At 40.9% G+C, this 18820-nt stretch overlaps 1 protein-coding gene across 5 annotated transcripts in view; it reads right to left on the bottom strand.

The window, feature by feature from the left end:
* Positions 1 to 18315, bottom strand: part of lnx1 (ligand of numb-protein X 1) — a 34266-nt gene extending 15951 nt beyond the window's left edge. For 3 of the 5 annotated variants that reach the window (XM_004557134.3, XM_004557136.3, XM_004557135.3), the window contains exons 1-2: positions 18021 to 18315; positions 12699 to 13212 (exon numbers count right to left, since the gene is read on the bottom strand). In XM_004557134.3, the coding sequence (XP_004557191.1) occupies positions 12699 to 13153 (455 nt within the window). In that variant the 5' untranslated portion in view covers positions 13154 to 13212; positions 18021 to 18315. Of the gene's footprint in view, positions 1 to 6015; positions 6700 to 12698; positions 13213 to 18020 lie in introns of those variants that run through there. The other 2 variants (XM_004557137.2, XM_012920747.2) reach the window with 1 other exon arrangement.
* Positions 18316 to 18820: the final 505 nt, after the last annotated feature.

Here is an 18820-nt window from a genome sequence, read left to right as displayed (position 1 = left end):
ACAATTCCAGGTCAGACAGTCAGCTACAGCAACTGGGCTCAGCGCATACTTCCAAATGTAGGTAACAGATTATAATGATACATGCAGTTTGGAATCTAAAGCACTGTTTAAACACAAACTCACACTTTAAGTCTGTGGTGACACAGCCTCTGTTGACCTGCCTGTGAACTACAGTTTGACTGGCGTTGCATGACTAATGTGCCTTTCTTCTAATTCTTTTATTAATGTTAAGTGCAGCGGCAGGTAGTTGTTCTTGATGAGTGCTGGCTCCTATTGCCAACTTTCAGATGGGTTTGAAAATATAACGAAGACATATAACGTGTGAGAACCCAGGAGAAATAAGCAGACGCTACACTGTGAGCCCGGAAGTAGACTGCACATGTGTGCGTATGTATATGTGTGTACAGAAGGTTTTACTGTGATATGTAAACAGTATATATACAGTTTCATAGTCATTTTATGGCTTAAAATGCTCCTGTCTGCCACACTGTAAACACAAAAATAACCAAATGATTGCACAAAAAGGCAAAAGCAATATTTGTTTTTGCTGTTTTGCGCCATTGGTATGTAAGGTATGTGCTCAAGAATGTTTGGCCACCCTCCTTATTGCGCTGGTCAAGTGGATCTATTAGGCTCTTTTCCCACTCCATAATTTTAGTCTTGGACTTCACTGACACTTCACTGTCTGAAACAAGCCATATTAGCTCCTTTCTCCCTCAATTCTAATTGGCTGCTTCTGGTAAAGAGGAGGTTTGAGGCTGAAGAGGTAGGTGGGGCTTCTGTATTTGAAAACAGAATTGTGGATGTGGATGGGATGATGTTAGTTTTATCTGCTCTCTTTGACATTATGCAGGTATATATATATATATATATATATATATATATATATATATATATATATATATATATATATATATATATATATATATATTAAAAACAGAGCATTTAGGGCAGTCCAAAACCTGAGCTTTAAACCCTGGCCGTGTTCAGTAAGAACATTCATCACTGTAACAGTATGTATGTGCCAAAAAATGAGGATTCAAAATTATAATCAGAAAATCAATCATGGAAATCCAGCAATTATGCATAGACTCTGGGCTTGGTGTACATCCAATCTAGCTGATAGAGGGAGTGAAAGCTGTCTATCTCTAACAGCTCTTGGCTGAGTCCCAAGCATAACTTGTTTTAGAACAGTCTGAGCTGAAATAAAAACACAAGGCTCTGGGGAAGCACCTGTGGTCACAACACACATAGACACACAAAAAACGGCTGCACAAGAATGCTAGCGCAGTATCAGTAGGAGTGGCTGCCAGTAATTGAATTTGTGTTGATAAAACCTTGATGCAGAGTTGCTTCCTTGATTAGTGTAGTGAATCAATCACACATAAGGTGTGCATGCCAGATACATAAAGTTTGATTTGGGGGGAATGGACAGAGTGATGCATAGATGCATAGATCAAGTGAAGAGAGAGTGACATAAAGACAGAGTAATCCAGTTAATGATGAACTAGAAGAGTATTAATCAGAGGATGTGCTGGTGTGTTGATTGGATCCGCCTGCTGTGAGGGGTAATCCCATCTGCCGCATGAGGAGGGGATGAGGCCAAACCTAGAAGGGGCCACGTCTCCCGTGTGAGGACAGTTGGGATAAGCTTGTTTCTAAAGACGGATCTGCTAAATTGAAGTAGGAGGTGAGCTTCTGTTGGGCGTGACTTCTTACCGCATTTAAAGATAAGTGGGTGTTGAAAACAAAAGGGAACGCATACAGTAACCGATAAATCCCGTCTTTCTGTTTGAACTGTCTATTGTGCTCCTGTGCAGTGAGCAGTGGCTCCGCAGGTTTGGCAAGCTTAATGCATCTGAGCGTTCACAAGCGCAGATGAGAAGCCAGCACAGTGTCAGTCGAGTCAGCCTGTTACAACAGCCCGAACTCTGAGTCATGGTTTTTGACCAAATCAATATGTGTGATTATCAGTCGAGCCACGACCCCATGATCAGGCTTGAAGAATATTTATGCAGCATTTACTGTGTCAGTGTCTGGTTTCAACCAGGAGAGCAATCACATACTCTTTTTGTCAACACAGAAGAAGAGTTAAAGTAGTACTAAAACTGATTTATTCTCTGCTGTGTGTGGCTGAGCTGGATCTCAGCTTACTAATACACCTTACGTATGTCCAGCTCAACTGTGGCTGTTTTCCAGTGCTGCAGTCAAGCACGATGTGTACGTTGATGTGTCGACAACTCTAACTGTAATCCCCTCCACGCTACGCTGAACTGCATAATCATAGAGAATCCCCACCAGGCTGCTGTCCCACATTGCCTTTGGCACCTTTTAGCCTATATTTTTCACTCTATGCCATCCTAGCCCTTGGCAGTGTCCTGGTTTCTCTACCTCCACGTGCCATGGTACAACAGCCTGAAACACAGCCAGCACTGGTCAGCCCAACCAAAAGCCCTGACACTTAGTAGGCGACGTTCACGTGAGAGATTAACTCTACGCTGCTCTCCTCTCTGCTGTCAGTTACACTCTGTTAGATGCGTGCTCTGCAGTCTGCTCATATGGAACGCCTCCTGCAGATAAGCTGCTGCAGACAGGACGATGCAGAAAGCATTTCATGTCATACACGTCATGCATCAAAACCCATCAACAGCAGCAAAACTTTGAGTCAGTCATAAGCAAAGGTTAACTTATACTAATCTTTGTAATACACCTAACTTCTATCATGTAGCTAAGAAAGAAGGGCATCTGAATTAAAAAATATTAGACGTTTAAATTTACTTAAAGTCTCTCCTAATGAAACACCACGGTAAGACTCATCTTCAAACCTTTCTGCATGCTGACAGTACCAGACACACCTGAGAGGAAAGCTCTGCTGAAGTAAACACACTGATCTGCTACTCACTGCTGTTCATGAATAAATGAATACACACACCTGTTCTTTTGTGACTGTGTATTTACACATGCATGGCGTGCACTTCAATTATACAACATCAAATGCGTCTTTGGTGTGTTGATTAGTCCATATTTGTTTTATGTGAACAGTAATGTGCAATTTTAGATTAATGCATTAGTCTGAATTGCTTCAGTGTGTCCTCTGCATGTGTCCTTGCCCCATGTCTCCTTGCATGTTTAATTGTGTTGCTTCTGTAGACTTTGCCCACCTTTGCATATAAATGCTTGCATGGTTGATTCACTGAATTTGCTTCATAAACTAGAATCCCATGCAAAGAAATAATTAAACTGATTTAATTTTTGGAAAGCTGTGCAAGTACTTCAAGAGGTGGTAAGCATGACTTTTATCTTTTGGCTTCACTCCCACTGGCCTTCACTGTATCACTTGTATCTGCCTTGCTAGATACAATGAGACAGGGGGAGCTGCATGACTACAGAACAAAGATTAATATTTAATCCAAACAAAATTCTAATTAGTGAAGCCTGCCCCACACTAGGTTCAGACATGCGGCTAAAGGGGGCATGGAATGGCATGGCGCGCTGCCTCTGACTCGAGGTGGACCTGGTACAAACAAATGACTGGTATTGTTCAGATCCAAAGAGTGAGCGGCGGCTGGGTGTCTAAGCCTGTTAGGATGCGTTCATGCTGAAGTCGTCTGGAGCAATAGGAGTACGTATTGCTCGTTGTGATCAAACACCTCCGAGATGAGGTCTGAAAAGACGGAAGCTAAGCTAATCATAGTGTTTAAGACATCTCAGCTCAAGCCCAGAAATGAACACAGATTAATCATTAATGCTCTACAGCACGACACTGTGATGATCAGGGGATGCCACGTGTGCTGGGGGAGGGAATACGCAAGATCCAATGACTGGTGTGTGTGTGTGTGTATGTGTGCACTGTTATGATGTGGGCAGTAAATATCACACCCGGTTGCTGTGTTGCGTGTACCAGCGTGGTGTTTGTATTGGCTGTTGATGACATAATACAATGGCAGTAAACCTATTAAGAGTTTCATCACAGAGACATTAACTCTGCACTTGCAATGTTGGTTACACTTACTCCCTGTGTATAGCAAGTATAGTGTGTAAACAAGCCTGTACAAGCATACTGATGTGTAAATAAGACAGATTATAACCATTCTCGCTTTTCTCACACCATACAAACTCACTGAAGCAATCGCACACACACAGAATGACATCTGTAAGCGAAAGAACAGACTGAGAAAGACGAGTGGAGAGAGGGTGTAGGCTGAGGCGGTAGTCGCACAACGGGAGCTGGAGGCTGCTGCTGTCAACAGTATGGATAAAGACAAATGGTGTTCCACTGCTCACTAGCCAGGCAGAAAAACACCACGTCCGCGATTGTCTGCTTCTAGTTACTCTCTCTGTCATGTCATAATCAGCAAAAGCTCACCAGTCACCGGTACAGAGACACGCTCCAACACATGCTGTCAATATTTCTCACTTAGTGAGTGTCAGAGAGAAATCATATGATTTTATTTACAAACAAGCACTCGCTGAAAGGACCTGCATACTGTGCCTGCTGGGTACCATCACCATGGCAGCCGTATGTATAGCCAGATGGAAGGCAGGCACAGGAAGTGACCTTATACCCTCCTGTCTCCTCTCATCTCCCCTCTACTCTTTTCTGTGCTCTGCATGGTTCATCCACTCTATTCTTCTTACATCCTCAACCACTTCTTTCTGTGTATAATTAAATCAGTTTGACCTATCTAATATAATAAATCTGTTTTACTTGATTTGCAGTATTTACAGTGTATCACCCTTCTTTCCTCTCCTCTTTGGCATCCATTGCTGCCCAACACGGGCTCTTGCTGTCTGCAGGAGCTAAAGCCCCACTCAGTGCAGAGAGCGCATACAATGAAATGAGGGGATTTGCGAGGCGGTCCATTGTTCCATGTGTTCATGCAATATAATGGGACATTTCCGACAGACTGGAGAGAAGAGCAATTGCTGAGCTCCGGGATCACAGAGCTTTGAGTTCACACGGAGCTAGTGAATGTAGTCAATGCTTACTCCCACACAAAGAGAGACCGAGGAGCCAAGAAGGAAGACAGTGTGACGTACAGTAAATGTATTAAATGTTAGATTATCCATCAATGTCAATTTGCAAGCAAAAAATAAAAGTATTTGCAACTTTTCTCTGGTCTAAATGACTTAGATCAAACTATTGGCCAAACAAAACAAGCACTACTAGGACATTACATCATATGACTAATATTAACTAGAAGTGTATTCTGCAGATCAGGTTATAATGAACACAGAAATGTTGACACAGATGTTTCCATGTGCATTAGTTCTGATATAATGTTTGATGCAGAATTAATTAGAAGGAAATGTGCAGCAACAGGTGCATTATTATGTTATGTTGTTTCCAACACAGACAGATTTCTCAATTTGTTCAGTATAACAAAATGAATGTGTGTATAAGTGAATGTGTAGTTTATTTTCAGTAGATGCAAACGGAGAGTAGCCAGATATGAATTTTTAATGTGGTGAAAGTCTGTTCCACAAATAAACACAGAGTAGTTACAACCGTCCGAGAGCCCATACAGGCTGTACACACACAGTGTTTGTGTGTGTAAAAAATACTCGCTTGTGTGTCCAAATACTGTATTGCTCCAGTCAATACAGTAGTGACACACTAACACACATGCTACTAAAGAGAATGAGATAAAGGCAGAGATGCCATGCTGCAGTGCCGCTCTGTAGCATCCCAACCGTCCTGGACAGCATAAAGCACAACCTGCTGGCTCTGCTGCGTTTTAGCGCCACAGCAACCAGTGACCAAAGCATCAGGAAGCAACTGACTGGTTGTTTTCACAACAAAGAAGAACACCCTGACTCTTCAAGCGATGATCCGAATGTCAACATTGGAAGTAATATACAAATATGCATTAACGCTCTGAATGCAGACACAAAGAAATGGGTTTTAAAAGTAAACAAAATGCACGATTACACATAACAGCTGCGCTGATGGAGGGATAGGATGGGTAGATGTTGATGAAGAGGATGCAGGAGGAGGCTGAGTGTTGTACTCACAGTTCTGAATAGAGGATGTGCAGGTTGCCCAAATTGTCTGTGTAGTTGGCCGGACTGAGCCAGGGCAAAACTAGCAGCAACAGAGCCTTCATGATCAATGCTCTGCTCCTTTTCCTCTCTTTTCTTCCCTGTTTCCTCCTTTCTGAACTATAGCTCTCTCCTCTCCTGTTCCCCCCTCCTCCCCCTCCTCCTCCTCCACCTCCAATTCTCCGAACCTGGCCGTGCTGACCTACCCCTCCTCGCCTGTCTTTCTTCTCAAGGGGCGCTCTCAGATTTGAATTAATCCTCGACTTCCTTCCTTCTAGCCTCTCTTTCCCCCTTTTGTTTTCCCTTCTCTACTTATGTCTGTGTGAGTTTCTTCCTCTGCCTCAGGCTGGTTGCCTGGTCATCTCAGCTGCAGAGGCAAACGGGCCAGTTGCCAGAGGTTGAAGACGTAGTGGAGGAAGAAGAAGCGGCAGAAGCAGGTGCAGAGAAGTCCCGTTGGTGCACAAGAGGAAGATGTAAAAGTACAAGAAGAACAGGAAGAAGACCCTTGCAAAGGTGGCACATTTGGAATACAATTTGAGATGTACGGCCCCTTAATCTGCTCTGGGCACTGGCGAGTTGTAAGAGGATTTGTGCTCGTATGCGTGTGTGTGCATGTCAGTCTCCCTCTGTGTGTGCGTATGTGTGCGCGTGTGTGTATGTCAGAGAGAACAGCGCAGGCTGTGACTTATACTGCAGCAGAAACCACTGAGGTGGGGGGGATGGAGCAGACCAAAAAAGAGACAGCAGGGGGGGAGAGGTACCAGGTGCGCTGTGATTGGCTCTACCCTCTTCACATGCGTACTCTCACGTACACTCCCATACATACATACCCACAAGTACAATCTCTGCATTCACCTCCCCCCTGCCTGCACATACATTCACCCGTGAAGGGGAGGATAGAGAGTATGTTGCCTTCCAAAACCCTCGCCCCTCCTCTCTAACGATGGACTAATCCCAGTGCAGCAGATTGGTCTGATCGCTCAAAAGAATCTGCCTACATGTGTGGAAACAAAAAAGACAGAGCATGACCAAAACACACCGGCAAATCAATATTCTCTGCACGGGTGGAGCCTTGTTATCCTGAGTGACATGAATGAGAAATATGGGCGAAAAAGGAGAAGATTTAGAATAAGTCTTTACTGACACACTGTCCATTTTCATTCATTCATTCCATATTAATTCAATTTTGCAATGTACAAGAGCTGGTAAATGGAAGGGGAAAGGTAATTCATAATAACAAAGGATGAATCCATTCACCAAGACTTCTCCACCTGTTTAGATTGATTGTGGAGAAGCTGTGGGAAACATGGCTGGAGGAGAGCTGTGTGCTGACAAACTGTATTAGGTGTTGGTGACAGTAGCCAGAATTAACTATTGTGATTTGATTTTAAATATGAGTAAGATATATTTAATCTGCTAACTGCACTGATGGTGTTTGGGGTATGCATGGGGCTTCTTTCATCCTCTTCTATCTTTTCATTCATTTGTAGTAAACAGAGTGCAATGGAAGTGAATATGAAATGCAGGAGGACATCTGATCTATTTTTATTCCGTTCTATCAAATCTCACCCTCAGTCGCGTTTCCGTCAGTTTATAATTCATTTATTACTCAAAGTAGAGCAATCAAGCCATATTCTATTCATGTAGTCCAAAATTACAAGTCTGCCTTTGCTTTCTGTTTTCTATTTTGCTCTTATATTTTCCACCCTTATCCGATTTTCATAGTGTTGAGCTACACTCAAAAAACACACTTGTAAATTGTGGTGTAAATACCCTGACTGGATGAATTTCTCATGGATGGAGGCAGTATAGTTACCGGCTGAATTTTTTCCTCAATGCGTTTGTGCATCTGTGTGTTAATGCATGCATGCATGCAAACTGAGGCATAAGTTGTCCGGCAATATTTGAACAGTACGCACAGCAACAAGACCACAGGGCACGGAGGAAATGGAAAAGTAATTGGATTGTGACAGGATGCAGTTTGTGAACAGAAGCCAGTCTGCCCCACAGGACTCATTTCATTCTCTTGCACATTAACTTGGAGTCACAAAAGAGGCATCATAACATACACATAAACACATACTCCAACCACATTATTACTTTTCATTTCTCACTCACAGCAGCCAATCCATCATACTGACACAAAGTCATAATCTTTAAAAGTTTTTACAGAATATTTTTGTATTCTTGACATTCTGCTTTAAAGTCAGCTTACAAACCAAGGCTGTTTAAGCGCTAATAAGTAACATGTAAAGGAAACAAAGAGATGGTGTGACAGTGTTATAGCGTTTATCTGTGTTGCATCTTTTTCCCAGCTTCGTGATATTCTCTATTGCAGGAGCTTGCAATACAGTAGAAGTGCCTACTCTCTTTTCCTAGAGCTCTTTTTTAAAAATAAATTATGCAGTAACACTTTATGTATTTCTTCTCTCTGCTACTATGGTAGTACTAACGAGAAACCGTGTCCTGAAAAAGTACATTTATCTAGCTCCTTCAGTGGTTCACTCTCTGCAGATGGTGAAGCAATTGAATTAAAAATCTTTGCAATAAAGACTGTGGTTGCTTGGTTATTTAGTTAGGTTTCCAAATAAGTCAGTTTCTTTTTTTAATCTTAGCAGTTTTACAAAGTACTTTCTAATTCATCCACTCAACCAGACACATTAAAAACTCTTGTCTGCCATTGGTAGCAGCTTGGGCACCTCCACTAAGACACCTGTCCCATGGAGGTGTCAAAGACTGAACCATTCACTCTGCAATTAGGGGCTTAGTGCCCTTTTGAAACAGAGACCAAAACCCAATAATAACACATCAATCCAGATAAGAACCACTAATGTATTAAACAAAGAATCAGAATCAGAGACATTATTTCATATGTCTCAGATATTAAGGTTACCTATAACACCCTTCTCTGCAGAGTGTGTTATGTCATCTAATATCAAATAGGTATATGTAAATAACTATAAATCTGCTATAAGAATTACATAGACAGGTAAAACACTTTTCCGCTTCCCTCACTGGGTGGCTTTTCTCCCTCTATGAGTGTCTATCTAGTGAAACACTAATTCGAACATGTTCACCAAAACCATAAACAGAACGGTACAGAATGAAATGAAATAAAATAAAATAAGCACAGAATAAAATAGAAAATGTCTGCATGCATCACATGTATTTACATAAGCTTTGAACTACTCCTCAGTGGGCATTGGAGGCATACTTGAAAAACAAGGTAGTTTTCATAAAAGGAAAAAGGAGACGAACAAAATGCTGTCATGCTCAAGGCAAAATATCATCAAAACAGAACTCTGGGTAAATTGGCTAATATGAAAAACATGAGAATGAGAGACCTTCAAAGCAGAAAAAAAAAGATTTTGTGCATTATAGATAGACACATAGCTACATGAAACTAGCGAATGAAAAGAAAGAAAAGAAAATACCTGGGGGATCACATAAGGAGGCTATTTTTTTTTTTTGCCATATCCTATATATCCATACAGGGAAAAGTAATAGAAAACTGAAAAGATACTGAAGATTACATAGTTGAGATGTTATTCTTGATTGCAGAGATGTGTCCAGGATGGCATTTTCTCTATCCAAAGGCCAATAAAGGTCACAAATGATTAGATTAGTATGAAATCAGCTCTGAACAGATGGCATGGCTGTCTAAGTCATTAGAACTCCTGACACATTGCCAGATTTTGGGGTAGCAACAGCCAGAAACAGTCCACCCATCATTAGAACATAAAATACAGGCAGAGGGAGGAGCAGCGTTACACACATGAAATGGGTACTGAAAGCACATCTTGACTGGCTTAATTTCCCCAAATTCCATTTTGAGTTTTTATAAAATTTTAGGAAATTTGTTCCAATCCTAAAGCATAGTTAAGTTTTGTCTTATTGCTATATACTTGGAGGGCCATAAAACAAACTGCCATGGCACTGATTCTACAGCAGAAAGCATTTTTAGGTTTCTAACCCATGCAAAACAACGTGGATTTACTCTCACATTTTAAAGTGCTATTCTCACATTAGCTATTTAACCATCTGAAGGACAAAAGGATATAAATGAAGAGTGGGAGCAAAATTAATAAAGGTGCTTACACATGGAATGCACAGGAACAGCTTGACAGGCAAGAAAATATATCTTTGCAAATGAAATGATAAAATGATGAAATTCACTGTTTGGAACTCCTCTCCAACTCACCGCTGAGTGAGTTGGTGAAAAGAACTTACAGTATTTGTATATAATTTCCTCCTGTGTCACTTTTGTCCTGTTAAAATTACACGAAGGCGTTGATTATACTTGCTTGCGGACATGGAAACAGACAGCTGGAGATAGTTTCTGTTAAACTTCTTTAAATCTGCTGCCCGGAGCGCTTGTGTACTTTATACATTGTACACATGTAAGTGCAAGTTCATAAAAAACAAGCAGGCTCATAGACATTTGCACAGATGCTCGCAGTCACTGTCTAAAGATGACATGTGTCATGTGACCCAGGGTTTTGAGTTTCCGTTCTGGACTTATTTTCAAAAGTTTGAAGGAATGACGTTGGGTTTTCCAGGTTATCATACGTTTTGGGTTATCTAGTTTCTGAACATGTCTCTTTCCTGTGCCTCTGAGCTTGTATTTGTAATTCTTGATTTCTGGTCAGTTCATGTCTTTCCTATTCTGATGTCCATGTCTGTTTCTCCCCTGTCCCAGTGTCTAGCCCATGAATCTCAGTGTTTGTTACTTCCTGTCTTATTTTGATAGTCTCTCATCCTGTGTGTGTTGTGTTCTGCCTCGTCAGTCAGATTAGTTTCAGCTGTGTTCCTACCTGTGGTCTGTTCCCTCGTTATCCCTTGTGTATTTATGTCCTCAGTCTCCCTTGGAGTGTGGTTTTGTTTTTTTCAGTGAGGTCTATGGTTCCTTAGTAGTTTCCTAGTTTCCTGTTCCTAGCACCTAGTTTCTTGTTGTGAGTTTAGTTAATTCTCATTGTTTCCAAGTGCTGCACCTGCCGAACCTGCCACAAGGCTGAATTGTGACAAAATGACACGGCCATTATGGACCCAGTAGCTCTCAACCCCTTAGATGAGTTGAAGGAGGGCATGATTTTAAGGTGTAAGGATATCAGGGAGCAGTTAGTTATAGGCTACAAAGACTGGTATCCACCATTCCTTGGTTACTGGACTTACTACATGAGGGTGATTGAAACTGACTTTCTCTGTCTGGATCAAATAAAGCCAGTGAAACAAGACTGTTTTCAATACAACGGGACCTAAGACTGATCAGTGTGCAACAAAACAGGCTAAATCAAAAGACTGTTAATTCAGTTTGTTTAGTTTCTTGTGTATATCTAAGCCAGTCGCTATCAAATATGAGTTTATTGCTCCTGAACTGACTAATAATGAACTCTCTGTTCAAAGTCCTCTGTTTCTGAGCTGGCAAGTAATAAATCAGTTAATTTTGATTCTGTGCCCACCAGTTGTGAAAATAACATGTCTAGGGGTTCAGAGCCTGTGGATAACCCGGTCTCAGGGTCTGCTCCGTCTTCGTCTTCAGCATCGCGGTTGACCTCCAGATCCTCTTTGTCTCCACCGCTAGAAAAAGCCCCTGAGTTTTGCCCCGAGGCATTGTCGATCTCCTGAACTATGTGTGGTTTTTGGTTTTTTTGGACTCTGTTTGTCTCATGCACCCTGTGTCTTAGTAAGGACTCATAAATTATCTCTGTCTTTGAGTGGTGCACCTGGGTCCTTACAGACTTACGGAGATGAAAAGTATAATCCCGACCCAAGACTACTAGTTTCCTATAGTTTATAATTTAAATATACTTGATAGATTCAATATATAGAGAATATTAACCAACATCTTTCAATAAAAACTCAAAGACGCCATGTACCCACTGGACCCTGATGGAAATGTTTAAATCGGCATTTCACTGAAACTATTCTACATTCCTGCAAACAGTGTGTAGAGTCATCTTTCTGAAAGCAGTCTCTCACCTCTACAGCTGAATCCTTCTGGGAACTGGCCTCAGAGAGCCACACCTCATTATAACATTCACATTACATGAAGGAAAAGACTAGGGAAGAAATGACAGGCGAAAAGATGAGCAAGAAAAGAAGGTATAAAAAGAGCATAAACAGATGAAACGAGTCTATGTTTTGGAAATGGGAAATAAGATTCAGGGAGGGACAAAATTTTTAGAGTTTAAGGAGTTTTAGGCAATTTGATTTTTCTAAGTTTTAAGTGCAAATGAATAGGAAATACTCCTGGTGCTTATGTGTGGTGTGGGGCAAGATTCACTAATTATCCCAGCGGCCTTTGGGCTAAGGAAGTGTTAATGAGCATTAATGAAAACAGACCCAGACTGAGAAAAAAGGAAGTGCTTTCTTTTATAAACAGAGGATCTGGGCCTAGTTTAGATGGAAGTCTCGTTGGAAGAACTCTAGCCTTTGGGACTGGAGCTGTGGGCTAATGATGACGGGAGGAGGAGGAGGGCGGGAGACTTGGAGTGTGTACTTACTTCAGGTCATTGTAGAGTTTAGTAGACACATCAAAACCAAATAGAAGAAAGGAAAAACCAGGAGCTAAAGTACTTGCTTACTTTAATAGCAATACTAATAATATCATTTTTAAACAGGGAATTTAATGGTGCAAACTGTTTCTACCAGCCTACCTGAACTTGATGTGGTCTTCCAGTTGACCACGGGGCATTGTTTCAGTGCAATGGTCAGTGAAGGGACAAGCCACGGACAGCTTCTCCAGCAGCTTGTGGACCAGAAGGCTGGGCTTCCTGCAGGTCTGCAGCATGAGGGGTTCACGGCACACAGGACAGAAGTCACTCTCCAGCAGGAAGCTGGTGAGACACTCTTGGCAATAAGTATGTCCGCAGGGCGTGTCCAGAGGCTTGATGAGTGGCTGCAGACAGATGTGACAGATGAGGTCATCGTCCACTTCATCCTCGTAAAGGTACTCATGGTTCTCTTCCAACTGATGACTGTGGCCACATGATGCGCACAGTTCAGGAGTCGGAGACAATGATCCATAGTCTGAAGGGGAAAGAGGTGGAGCTGATGCTTCAGCCATTGCCGTGGCAACTTCAGGGTATGTACTCTGCTCCTGGATACTCATTTGGAGAACACTTGGGATGCCATGTTAGAGCTGGTAAGGAGGTCATTAGCAAAAGAGAGCTGTGGGGAAGATAAATATAATGCAAACAGACAAAAATGTAAAAAAAAATATAGTCTGTATTCAAAAATCAAGTGCAACAGTGTTACCAGCAATGCTTGTAGGGTATTTTCACATTTCTGTAGATTATTTACCTAACAACAAGTAACTGTTGTTGTGATTTGGCACTATATAAATACAACTGAACTGAATTAAATGACTCCAATTATATGAAACTGCTTCATGAGTAATACTGATGCATCACTATATAAGCCACATTTACCTGTTTTAGTTGCTCAAAATTAAATCACTTTGAAGTACTATAAATTTCAGGGTCACTATTTGGGTCCAAAGAGTGACATATATCTAAAAGGGCGATTTGCTCATCCTTTTTTTGCTATGAAAATACTCATGATATCTTGGAGGAGCCGAGCAGGGACACTTTTATTTTTATATTTTTCAAACACAACTACAGAACATGTTGTGTGCAGCAGTCCTCCAAACCTGTCTTTTCTCCTCAGTTTGATTTTCTGCACTGACACAGAGAAGAGAGATCGAACAAGTGAGATTTCTTCTGTGGATGCAGCAACATCAATACTACTCATGTCAGCAGAAAGTGCAGAGACAGATAGAATCAGATAAGTCTTCAGCCTCCTGCTCAGTGTACAGCCTGACAAACATACATCACTGTTAATCCACAGCAATGTGACATGATTTTAGACGTGCCAAGTCTTTTTTTTTTCTTTACTGATACACAGGTTTACATTGTGAGTGTGCCAATGAACGCGTCATATCCAAAACCCAAAACAGGCATGCTATTTGGGCACATGGACACAAACAGATGGGCTCAGTGAGGCACACGTCACCTTGGCATAAGCCATCTTGTTGACTCTCCACATGCTTTGTTTCTGGACCCACTGCTGGGTGTTGGCTGCTTAATGAGACACTAGATCAAGTTAGAAAAACAAAACAACAACAACAAAACTTGTGTTTGGAGCCTACAAAATATTTATGTAATCCAAGCCCTAGTTCTGTTTTAATTGGACAGATTCCCATGCTCTTCTGCTAAATAATTTATTTCTAAAAAATTATAACTAACAATAGACTTTGATGTGGATTCCAATATGGTAATACATACAAATCTGTCCTACCTCTTTGTGAATACATGCAAATGTCCAGATTAACCACCAAGCTGCAGAATTAATCAATATAATTTCTTTTTACAGTATGAAATTGTTGGGTGGCAAGTTGTGAGAGCCACAAGCTTACAGTCTTTTGGTATGCCGGGTAGCGGAAGGCTAATAAGTAGAGGCTTAACAGTCTTAACAAAGATGAACTTTCCCTCTGAGAACTTGTGGTGGCACAGCTGATTCATCACACACTGTGGCAACGTCTGACTTTGTCTATGAAGCAGAGCACTTTCATCACTACACAGGAAAAGCTACAGACAGAAAAGGGGAGGGAAAGAGACCAAGTACCTGTCAGTAGGTGATGAGAACAAGAAAATGGTGATTCATAGTCAAAGTAAATAAAAAATAAAGCTTGTCTAATATTCTCTTTAGCTTACGTCTGTTCTCTTCTCGCACTTGACGCAAAGCTGTTAAAAAACGATTCAAACTAACAATAGTATTAAACAGTGATGTGAAAAAGCAAGAGCACAGAGAAATAAAAATGAAATCTGGCATGCACACCCTAGAGTTCGGTAGCACGGGGGGTGCTGGATCAAAAAGAAAATTCTAATATGTTAGACCACTACAGAGCTCGCGTATAATGATTTTATAACATTCCAAACAAGAAGAAGAGCTCCAACTTCTGGCTCATCAAATGAACATTGATGGGTTTTTTTCTTATACATACTAACAAACGAATATTTCAGCCTCGTTGAAGTGCTGAAACTGAGAATCTCAAATGATACCACAAGGAAATGTAGTTTTTTGGCTTTAGAAGCCAATATTGACCCATTAATAAACTTAAAATGTAATTATGTATCTATGTCCGTTTGTATCCTATCTTCTCCTTAATGTGAATCTAAGAGGCTACACGGTCTATTACAACTGGGATTAAATTATTGAACTTAAATTATTGACCAAAGAAATCAATACATGCTCTTTGTCACTTTGTATAAAATATAAAAAGTGTTTAAAATTTCACAAATTGTAATGTCCAGAAGAAATTTATCAAGAGCTAAAATTGATATTGAGTAGAAATGAGTTAAGCCCATTGATGCAGCCCTTAACAACAGGCCAAGTTTCTCATGTGGCCCCCTGGGAAACTTAATTGCACAAGGGGCCACATGAGAAACAGGTAGCACTAGGAGCTACCTGCGGCTCCTGGGACAACACTGGTGGTTCTCAGGAAGGACTTCCTTTTGTGTCAAATGCGTCACTGATCTTGGCATGATCTTGACTTGGCTCAGTCCTGCGCATAAGAACATCTTCCAACAAACGCAAGATATTCCAGAGAGAGGAAAGACAACTTTCACCCAAAGATGGGAGGCCCTACCTTTCTCTGGAAATCGGTTCTGTTCAGTCAAGTCAAATCACAACAGCTGCCTTAAGGAACTTTACATTGTAAAGTAAAAATACTACAGTAATAGTGACAAAAACACAGACAATCAGATGACCACCTATGATCAAACATGCGGTGAGAGTGGGAAGGAAAAATTACATTTTAACAGAAAGAAATCTCCAGAAGCAACAGGCTCAGGGAGGGGCAGCCATCTCCCGTGACCGGGTGGGGGTGAGGGGAGGGAGACAGGACCAAAGAGACACCATCAATCAAGATATATAATTCCTGTTTGTGCTGTTTGTCATTGTGCTGCAAATTTTTCGAACTTTTAAAAACAATTTCTCACAGGGATCATTGCATTTCTTCTAACTTACAATCAAAGATAATCTTATGTTCGGTTATTCCAACAGATCGATGATGTCTTCCATTGGGTGTAGTTCTTTTTTCTCAAGAATTTTACAGTGGAGAAGTTGAGCCTGACATGCATAAATAACATCTATACAACATGGCACAATAGCAGGGATATTCCCAGTGCTGCTACATGTATCTACATGCAGACATTTCATGCTTTTGCACACCTTTTTTTTTTTCCATGCAGGCATATTCAGTGGACACACCCGTGCCTGAGGAGCATTGGCTCATACTGGATCATTCCTAATCTCTGAAGTGATAAGTTCACTTTGTCACAACAGTCCTGTGGGACTGCTGCTCTTTCCTCACAACAAAATCATTCACGACAGCTAATTGACTGAACCTTGACTACATATTGTTGACGTTTAATTATTGACTACACCGGCCATCTAGTATCCAAAGAGAATGAGAAAGGTGGGGCTGTCAGGCTCAAGGCTTTCAGTTTGGACTACAAAGTAAAAAAGATGTTTACATGGTAAATACAACACTCAGGGTAGTCTTTATTTTCATCTTTGAACTATAGTTATGCCAGTTGTTGGCTGTCTAGGCCTTATGCAACTGAGTGCAAAGAGAGGTGTTTATTTAGCATAGCGTGAGCCTTCTTTCATACAGTTTGCACATTGTCTTTAACTACCATTGTTTATTCACTCTCAGGTTTCTCTCCTGTGATCTGAAATAACTTGATGAGTTAATAAAGAGACACGGCCATGCCAAGTCAGCTTCTTTTCTTAACAAACGATTGTGAAGAATAAGCCATTAATAAGGTAATTTCTGTATCAGCATTCTCATTGTCCACACTGAGCTAGCTTGTTGCTATGTACAAATCCACTCCTCATTTCTAGTCACAGACATCAAACCATATTTGTATCGACCAAACAAAACACACCCTCAGCGTAAAAGTCAAAGCCTGACAAATCAGACAAAGTATGAGTGTCTGCAAAGCAAGTTCATGCTGCAACATAATGATTTCTCTGTCAAATCAAAGCACCGTGTTACTGTAATTGACAAGGAAGACACCTGTTACAGGTGTAGCTTAAAGACCGTGAAGATAATAAACTGATCTGTGACTCGTGTTAGGAGAAATCTCACTTAGAGAGTGGAAACAATAAGTTCCTCATTGACAAATGGGTTAGTCATCATATCATAAAAATATTTAAATAGTACCAGATAACCTGCTGACAGGTCAATAATCAAGGACTCTAAGCGTAACATAGCACAAGGCAGGCTGGACTCAGGCACAAAAGTTACGTGTTGTAGAGCATAGGCAGTTGTGTTCAGACATGTCCATGAGACAGAAAAATTCCAACAAGCCATTTTTTCTTTTCATACAAACATCTGTTTTGCAATCACACAGCGATAAACATTGGAAAAACAGCAACAATCAGCCATCTATCTATCTATCATTGAACTGTACACCAAATGTAACACAGCATAATATTTTTGATTTCTTCAGCGCATTTTGTTCCTTTTAGAATAAACAGGGGATGTGCAAATCAAATATTAGTATAATTTCTGCCCTTTTACTAATCTCTGCATTAGGCTCGTGGGTATGTTTGTGTATTCTGGCCTCTCTCTGAGTTCATAGCAATCTGAACGTTGAGTCTGAGCCAGACCTGACACCTCAATCTGGGAAAACAGCTGAAGCCAGATGTGAAACCCCATGAAGCGTCACTTGTATCTGAATGGCTGAGTGGGTCAGCACAGACTATACTTAACACCAGTGCACATAGGTAAGAGAAAATCGACATACTCTACACTCACATATAAAATACAAATTTAATGCAAATTCTTTCCATGCAAACGCCGGAGCAGCAATAACTGCTGGCATGACGTTTTGTGTAACTTAGTGAAGCATTTAAGATAAATAACAGACATGCTTCTAATAAAATGTAAAATAGGAAACTATACTTACATGGCTTCATTAGCAACATTCACTTTCGGCAGTGCAGTTCACCTGAACAGGTAAAGTCTGGCAGGCAGTGTAACTTTAAACCATTCAGAGAGGAGGTGGAGGGGAAGGACAGGAGAGTTAAATGACTCCGTAAAGAGGACTTTGTCCAACTCAAGCAAACCGGAGACCGGCTGACAGTCTTCATGTAGAAAGAGAGAAATTTTATCCTGCTGCTGGACTTTATAAAATACGGAATGAGTCCAAAGCGGAGAGGATTTCTCCTGTGTGAGCCCAGAACCTGCTCACCTCTAAACAGGCAAAGGTGATCAGGAAGTGGGCAGAGAATAGAGGCGTGGTTAGAGAAAAGGTAAATAAGAGAACTGCCCAAACCTGTACTGGGAGTTCAGCAGAAGCTGGATTTTCTTCTAAAACAGTGTGGGCAGAGGAAATGAAACCTTGAACTTTGTGCAAAAGGCAACTGAAACACTTCAAAAGTGACTAGTGCTAATAACAAAAATATTTTTAATGAACTAAAATGTCATGCAAAATGCCACCAGTGGCTTAAACTACAAGTTCAGACAGGACCTTTCTATAACATGGCAAAGATTTAATAACCCACTAAGCATTTCAAACACCTACATGATTGATTTTCTGTAGACCACTTACTGAAACAGAAACACTGTGCTCTGTAGTTTAGCAGAAAGCCCATAATCTGAGTAAATGACAACATGTCTCAGGTTTTTATAATGTTGCCAGGTACTGTAGAGTAAGCATTTAAACCTTTCTACAAGACAGGAATCGGAATACTTGCTAGTTGTATG

The sequence above is a fragment of the Maylandia zebra genome, linkage group LG23 (genome assembly GCF_041146795.1).
Source record: "Maylandia zebra isolate NMK-2024a linkage group LG23, Mzebra_GT3a, whole genome shotgun sequence".
NCBI classification, from domain to species: Eukaryota; Metazoa; Chordata; class Actinopteri; order Cichliformes; family Cichlidae; genus Maylandia; species Maylandia zebra.
The sequence above is the reverse complement of the archived record's forward strand: the minus strand, read 5'-3'. Positions and strand labels throughout refer to the sequence as shown.